This window comes from Abrus precatorius, unplaced genomic scaffold (assembly GCF_003935025.1).
Source record: "Abrus precatorius isolate BTA unplaced genomic scaffold, Abrus_2018 Scaffold2, whole genome shotgun sequence".
NCBI lineage: Eukaryota > Viridiplantae > Streptophyta > Magnoliopsida > Fabales > Fabaceae > Abrus > Abrus precatorius.
In genome coordinates, this window is record NW_020874362.1 from 21,279,331 (window position 1) to 21,287,124 (window position 7,794).

Below are 7,794 nucleotides of genomic sequence, written 5' to 3' on the forward strand. Positions count from 1 at the left end.
AATGATAAGGATGCGGATAAGGGATCCCCACTTGTCCCCGTTAATTGATATTAAAATAAATAAATACACACATGGGGTATATATAAAAGATAAACTAAAATATTTAGAATAGGAAACAATGAAAAAATTCAGGGAATATTTAACCATAGGAAAAGGGTATAATGGTGAATGAAAAAATCTGGAAAAAAAAAAAGAAAAAGAAAAGCAAAACTGAACCATGGTTAGAAAAGCAAACTGCAGTGAAGGTTGTTGTTAATGGACACATGAGTCTCTATCTATCTATATTTCTATCCAACTTGTCAAGCAGACACAGATTAATTAATTAATTAAAAAAATCTATCTATCCAGTGTATACTACAGTAGTTCCAAGATATAAATTTAAAAAAAAAAAAGAAAAATCTCGCAGTTGCCGTTCTCGTTTGTTCTTCATTCTCCAAAACCGAGACCCCTCTCTCTCTCTTTCTCTCTCTCTCTCTCTCTATCTCTATCGAAGCCTCCAACTTTCTCTCTCATCGCTCTGCGTTACCTCGCCGGAATCTCGCCGTATCTGTCGCTGGAAAGGTGAGACTCGCGACTTGTGACTGCTTAAGGTTTCTCTGTGCGTTCCTTCGTTTGATTTTTCGGGTTTTGTGATCCGTGTTTTGAATTGAATTGCTTGTTACTGGTTTTCTGAAGTGGTTGCAGTTACGGTTTTTTCCTTTTACGCTGTTTTCTTTGGAACCGAACGCGGTCGATCGTTCGCGTTTGGATGATCGTTTGCTTTTTTGTTCGGTTCGTGAATGTGTGGGTGTGAGTGTGGTGTTTTGGCAGGGAATTGTTAAACGACAGCGTCGTTGACGTGAAGTTTGATGATAATGTGATGATAGCTTGAATTTGATTTCGAGTCTCCCAACTACTGTTACCTTGGATTTTTTTTATTTTTTTTTACATTTTATTTTTACATCGTTCTGGCATTTAACAGTTTCGACCTCAATAAAATTATGTTTAGAAATTTTTTTTTTTATTTTGTATTTTATGCTCATCGTTTAGTGCTTTGTGTGGTTGGCAGTTTTTGTTTTTTTTTTTTTAAATTTAATTTTTGGTGTTAGAAATGGAAAGTCTTTTTTAAGAAACAATTCTAAACCGTGTGATTTTCCGTTAAATAGATTTTGTTTAGCACTTTGCCTAGATGGGGCTTCTAAGCACTTTTTCAAGAATAAAGTATTTTGATTGCAGTTTTTAAGACATTTATGAATTATTTGAATGTGGTGAGGTTCATCATATTTGATCACACAGAACGAGGGTTTTAGTTTTCACTGTTTTACACATATTGTAAACTTGGACCTTGGCCCGGGAAGTCCTATAGACTTCTTACATCTTAACTACTCAGATTTATACTAGCTATGTAGTTTGAACTTTGAACTGTGAAATCAATGCCACAGATTAGTATATGTGTATGGGATTGTTAGTAATCTGTGGGAATAGAGTCTGTTTGTGTGCCTAACTGCCTATAGACAAGACAAAATGAATATCATTTTCAAAGGGAATCCATCTGCTCTTTCTTATGCCGTGGTTGAATATTTGGATGTACAGTTAAGTAGTAACTAGTAAGATATTTATCATGAACACATTTGAAATTTCCTGGTATAACTGGGGGCATTGCGAAAATATCATGTTAGCACTTGTGAGATGTAAACTGTACTATGAATGTCTTCTGTTTCTGAATAGCAGATTCTGTTTTCTGGTGTGGTGTCAATTTAAAGGCATATTCTGTGTTCACTCTATGTCCATGCTGTAATGTGTTCATTATCTGCATCAATGGGAGAATAGCAGATGAGAATGTGTCGTCATTTATTGGAAATAATTATATGATCATATATGTTATGATTGCTGTTATTGGTTCACTTTTAGTTTACATTTTTGCCTTATTGTTATTGATTCACATGTATGGTTATTTATTTGCTTATTTGTTTTTATACATTTCTTTTGGAAAGCCTGGGAAGAAATTAATGCTATCAAGAGTTTATCAATGCTTGTACAACAATTTTGTCGTGTCGGCAATGATGACGATACCAGTTAGCGTTAGCCTAACTGTTTTCTACAGATAAATCCATGTACAATAGAGTTAGCATTCCTAGCTGACTTATTGTTATTCGCTGACATCATGCTTTTTTCGTTTGTCATCACACCCTGGTGCATATCATTCATCACTCCACCATCTGAGCCACCTTGATCATCAAAACTTGCATTAATAGCTATTAATAAAGTAATTTGTTCCTGCAACTATACAAGAACCTAGCTAATAAAGTTCCTGAAATGAATTATAGCGAATTCATATCTAATATGTAGTGTTGTTGACAACACGTGGAATGCAGTCTTTGTCATTTTTTATACTTGGAGGCCTATGAGGCCTATGACCCTTAATTTTAGGATATTTGTCGGAAATATTTTATATTTATTATTATTTTTTATGAATTGATAGAAACGATTGAAGAAAGGGCCCCCTTGTCCAGTCATGGTTTCAAGATCTTATGCTAATCTCTTAGACTTAGCTGGTGGAGACTTGCTTGATATTCCTCACACCCCAAGAGCTCTTCCGAGGGTTATGACTGTTCCTGGAATTATTTCTGACCTGGATGGTTATGGTTGTAATGATGAGGATTCAGATGTTAGCTCTTCTGGATGTAGGGAGCGAAAAATCATTGTGGCAAACATGTTGCCATTGCAGGCTAAAAGAGATACAGAAACTGCTAAATGGTGCTTCAGTTGGGACGAGGATTCAATTTTATTACAATTAAAAGATGGTTTTTCGTCTGATATTGAGGTAATTTATGTGGGTTCCCTCAAGGCCGAAATAGATGCATGTGAGCAGGAAGAAGTTGCTCAGAGATTGCTGGATGACTTCAACTGTGTACCTACCTTTCTACCCCATGATCTCCAGAAAAGGTTTTACCTTGGCTTTTGTAAGCAGCAACTTTGGCCTCTCTTTCATTATATGCTACCCATATGCCCAGACCATGGTGACCGCTTTGATCGCTTGCTTTGGCAGGCTTATGTTTCTGCAAACAAAATATTTGCTGACAAGGTCATGGAAGTAATTAATCCTGATGATGATTTTGTTTGGGTTCATGATTATCACTTGATGGTTTTGCCTACTTTCTTGAGGAAGCGGTATAATCGGGTTAAACTTGGGTTCTTTCTTCATAGTCCTTTCCCTTCTTCTGAAATTTACAGAACTTTACCAGTAAGGGATGAAATCTTGAGGGGATTGTTGAACTCTGATTTAATTGGCTTTCATACATTTGATTATGCTCGCCACTTTCTTTCTTGCTGCAGTAGAATGCTAGGTCTGGACTATGAATCCAAGCGAGGACATATAGGCCTTGATTACTTTGGTCGCACTATATTTATTAAAATTTTGCCAGTAGGCATTCACATGGGTAGGCTTGAATCTGTATTAAATCTTCCTTCTACATCTGCTAAACTGAAAGAGGTACAGGAAGAGTTTAAGGGTAAAAAAGTAATTCTTGGTGTCGATGACATGGATATTTTTAAGGGAATCAGTCTGAAACTTCTAGCTGTGGAGCAGCTGCTGCAGCAGAATCCAGATTTGCAGGGCAAAGTTGTATTAGTTCAAATTGTAAATCCTGCAAGGGGCTTAGGGAAGGATGTTCAAGAAGCTAAGAAGGAAACATATTTAATTGCCCAGAGGATCAATGATACATATAGTTCAAATCAATATCAGCCAGTTATTCTGATTGACCGCCCTGTTCCGCGCTTTGAGAAGAGTGCCTATTATGCTGTAGCTGAATGTTGCATTGTCAATGCTGTAAGGGACGGTATGAACTTAGTTCCATACAAATATATTGTCTGCAGGCAGGGAACTGCAAAAATGGATGAAGCATTAGGTAGAAAAAGTAATTCTTCTCATACAAGCATGCTTGTTGTGTCTGAGTTCATTGGTTGTTCACCTTCGCTTAGTGGGGCAATCAGGATCAATCCCTGGGATATAGATGCTGTGGCTGATGCTCTGAATTCAGCCCTTACAATGAGTGATTCAGAGAAGCATTTGCGCCACGAGAAACATTATCGGTATGTCAGCTCTCATGATGTGGCATATTGGGCACGAAGTTTTATGCAGGATTTGGAGAGAGCTTGCAAAGATCATTACACCAAAAGGTGCTGGGGGATTGGTTTGGGCTTGGGTTTTAGAGTTGTTTCACTTTCTCATGGTTTTAGAAAGTTGTCAATTGACCATATTGTTTCAGCATACAAGAGAACCAATAGAAGGGCCATTTTTCTTGATTATGATGGTACAGTTGTACCACAATCGTCTATAATAAATAAAATCCCCAGCCCTGAAGTCATATCGGTCTTAAATGCTCTGTGTAATGATCCCAAGAATATTGTGTTTATTGTCAGTGGGAGGGGAAAAGATTCACTGAGTGATTGGTTTACTTCATGCCAAATGCTGGGACTTGCAGCTGAACATGGATACTTTTTAAGGTTTGTCATTTTACTGTTATGAAGATCGTGCACTTCTGTATCTCCTCTATGCCCTTCCCCTTTTGCAGAAAAGAAAGTATAACACTAAGGTAAAATTTCCCTTTCTTTTTGTGATTGCAGGTGGAATAGAGATTCAGAATGGGAAACCAGTCACTTGGCTGCAGACCTTGACTGGAAAAATATAGTGGAACCTGTCATGCAGTTGTACACAGAAGCAACAGATGGATCTCATATTGAAACTAAGGAAAGTGCTTTGGTGTGGCATCATCAAGATGCAGACCCTGATTTTGGTTCTTGCCAAGCCAAAGAATTGTTGGATCACTTGGAAAGTGTGCTTGCTAATGAACCAGCAGTTGTTAAGAGAGGCCAGCATATTGTCGAAGTTAAGCCACAGGTATTTTTCGAATCCCTTCCCCTCATTTTCCTCAATGTGAAACTTAGGCTGGAATGGTCTTGATCAAGCATTGGTTTGCTCTCTGTAGGGAATAAGCAAAGGTTTGGTGGCTGAAAAGGTTCTTTTGAGCATGGTTAATGGTGGTAATCCACCAGATTTTGTACTTTGCATTGGAGATGATAGGTCTGACGAGGACATGTTTGAGAGCATTTTGAGGACAGTTTCGTGCCCATCATTACCATCAGCTCCAGAGATCTTCGCCTGCACTGTTGGTAGGAAGCCTAGCAAGGCCAAGTATTTTCTTGATGATGCTGCTGATGTAGTAAAGTTGCTTCAGGGCCTTGCTGCTTCATCTAATCCAAAGCCCAGGCATCTTCCCCAATTCCAGGTCTCTTTTGAGAGCACAGTTTGAGTTAGACAGCATTATTCGTTCATAGTGCTGCTCTACTTGTCGAGGATTCTTCTCATGTGAATCAGAAATTTTTGGTTATTAATCTTAACCTGACATATGGTGCGACCTTGCTGTTGCGGATCTGATTCTTTTTGGGCTCCTGAACCGGTTTGCAAGGTATCTGGAATGTTTTTGTTAAATAGTGCGGTTCATGGATGTCTGACAATTCTTCTCTTGTACATGGTAACATCAATTGTTATATTTGCTGGTGCCACCGAGAGCTTTAGTTCTGCTTGGAATTGTTAGACTCGATCGCTATTTGCACTCAACAAGGGGGCACCAAAACTTGTATAGTTACAATACTTCTTTTACAATACAAAATGCCAATCTGGTTTGATATCTCTTCTCCAACTTGGTGGATAATCTTTGCGTAGAAAAGCAAATATTTGTGGGCGGTTAAGTGTGTGTTTGGATGGTTTGTAGAATTAAATTTGGATTAACATGATTTTATAGAATTCAACTCAAATGAAAGTGAGTTTAAATTAATGGGATATATATTTGGGTAAAGTCAATTTTCTGTCTAAATAATTTATTCTACGCTTATGTTTTTTTTTCTCAGACTATATATCTGTTATTCAATTTGGACCTGTCATTTAATTTTCTTATTAAACTTTGTAACAATACATTTTAATTTCTAATTATTTTTTGGAATAGTTAGTAGTGTTCTCCTTTCACTATTTGATTTCTTTACGTGGACTACTAACGATTCGTCGGAAGATCCGCTGAAAGTTTCGGGTTTAATAGCGATATTTTAGCAACAAATTTCATAAATCAAAGTGCTGTGTTAGGTGTTGGTGAGTGTATATGAGTTATTAATTTCGAAGAATTGTTGGATGAAACCAATTGTATTTTTTGTCATTATAAATGTATCCAATCTTGAATTACTTCTGAATAAATTTAATATATATATTAAAAGAATTTCATCGATCTTTGAAGGCAATCAATAACAGTAGTCTTCATATATCAACTCATAATTCTCTATAGATGAGGTAGAATAGCAAACAAAAATACAAAAAAGTTCAAGCAAACTTGTTTGCATTTGGTTTTTAAATTAGAATGGTACAATTTGGGTGAATTCTACATAAAATGTTAAGATTTCATATTACAATAAAAAGTAAAGGCTTAGATAAAAAAAAAAAAAAAAGCAAATAAATCTTTTAAGAATTACAATTTATTTAGAACAATTTTCTTTTAACCACAATAAGTAAATGAGTAATAATTTGAGAACAATTGCTTTGTTGATAAATGAACAAAGAGAAAGAGAATGAAAATGAGTATATGACACTTTATCATTGTAACCTGAGCTCAGAGTTATGACAATGGTAGAAGTTAGAAAAAAAAAAAAAACATGAAGCAACAAATTTCTTTCACTTGTTGATATACATTCAACAATACTAAAGGCAAAGCCTACGAGATTTGTATTTGTATTAAAGAAGAGAAAAGAGTTCCATAATATGTTTGGTGATATTAAATTATCAGTAATTTCCTTTATAAATAGTGTTTGGTGAAAAGAGAAAATATTATATTGAAAATGGGTGAAAATAAATTGAAAAAATAGCTAAATATGATATGGATTTATTAAATTCAAAAGCATCATTTACTAGTGTTGACTTTGACTTACATGTGTAGGAGGTGATGCCAGTTATAAACAAATCCAAGAAAGTTGATCAAGAACAACACTCGCATTCGACTAAACTTAATGTGCGTGTTACGTGACTTTTATAACTAACGATGTAACTTTATTGATTTTTAAAATTAACGATTTTATGTATAATTGTACAATTTCCAAAAGTACTTATTTCACTTTCATATATTCACACAGATACACACCTCATGTACATTTATGTAACAGTGAATAAGAAAACATTGTTTGTAATACTTGTTAAATGTACATCTAAAATCAAGAGAAATTTTTGAAACATTTAAAAATAGTTAAATTTATTTATCATATAAATAAATATTAAATTAAAAATATTATAATATATTAATATTTCACTTATCTTATATTAGTCCTATATTGAATAAGTAAGAAGGGAAGAAGTGAAGCATCAAATTTATAAATAAAATTCAAGCTCTTATTACATTACAAGTTCTTAATTATTCTCCATTGGAGAAATTAAAAAGGAAAAGAGAGAGGATGTGTTTAATTGTGTTTCATTTTTTTTTCTAAGATTATTTTGCAAAATAATTTTCAAGAACTATTTTTCAGAAAAATATATGTTTGGTGATAGTATATTAAAAAAACTTTTTAAATGTATAAAATTGCTTGATAAATTTGTGATGAAAATATGGTTTTACTATGGTTTTACAGCAAAATATATATTTTTTAAATCTCATTTGATTTATAATATTAACTTTTAAAATTTATTTTATAATTTCTTTGATCACGTACAAGGAGTTGAACATAATTTTTAAAAGTAAAGAAACTTATAAGAGGAGTCACTTATAGGCACTATACAACTTA

At 34.5% G+C, this 7,794-nt stretch overlaps 1 protein-coding gene across 2 annotated transcripts; it reads left to right on the forward strand.

Moving 5' to 3' along the window:
* The first annotated feature begins 309 nt into the window (after nucleotides 1–309).
* On the forward strand, nucleotides 310–5,977 carry LOC113857512 (probable alpha,alpha-trehalose-phosphate synthase [UDP-forming] 9). Of its 2 annotated transcripts, XM_027489494.1 has the most exons (5): nucleotides 419–561; nucleotides 2,462–3,243; nucleotides 3,358–4,485; nucleotides 4,606–4,879; nucleotides 4,968–5,977. In XM_027489494.1, exons 2-5 carry the CDS (start codon nucleotides 2,495–2,497, stop codon nucleotides 5,289–5,291), a joined length of 2,475 nt encoding a protein of 824 aa, XP_027345295.1. In that variant the 5' UTR covers nucleotides 419–561; nucleotides 2,462–2,494; the 3' UTR covers nucleotides 5,292–5,977. The 2 variants fall into 2 exon arrangements, with proteins under 2 accessions (XP_027345294.1, XP_027345295.1); XM_027489493.1 differs by having other exon boundaries at nucleotides 310–561; nucleotides 2,462–4,485; nucleotides 4,968–5,673.
* The last annotated feature ends 1,817 nt before the right edge of the window (nucleotides 5,978–7,794 follow it).

Bases quoted from the DNA above. Each gene is read 5' to 3' on its own strand.
- LOC113857512 (XM_027489493.1), top strand. From the start codon at position 2,495: ATGGTTTCAAGATCTTATGCTAATCTCTTAGACTTAGCTGGTGGAGAC. The intron at 4,486-4,605 runs GTTTGTCATTTT...TTGTGATTGCAG, and splicing joins GAACATGGATACTTTTTAAG to GTGGAATAGAGATTCAGAAT. The intron at 4,880-4,967 runs GTATTTTTCGAA...TGCTCTCTGTAG, and splicing joins TTGTCGAAGTTAAGCCACAG to GGAATAAGCAAAGGTTTGGT.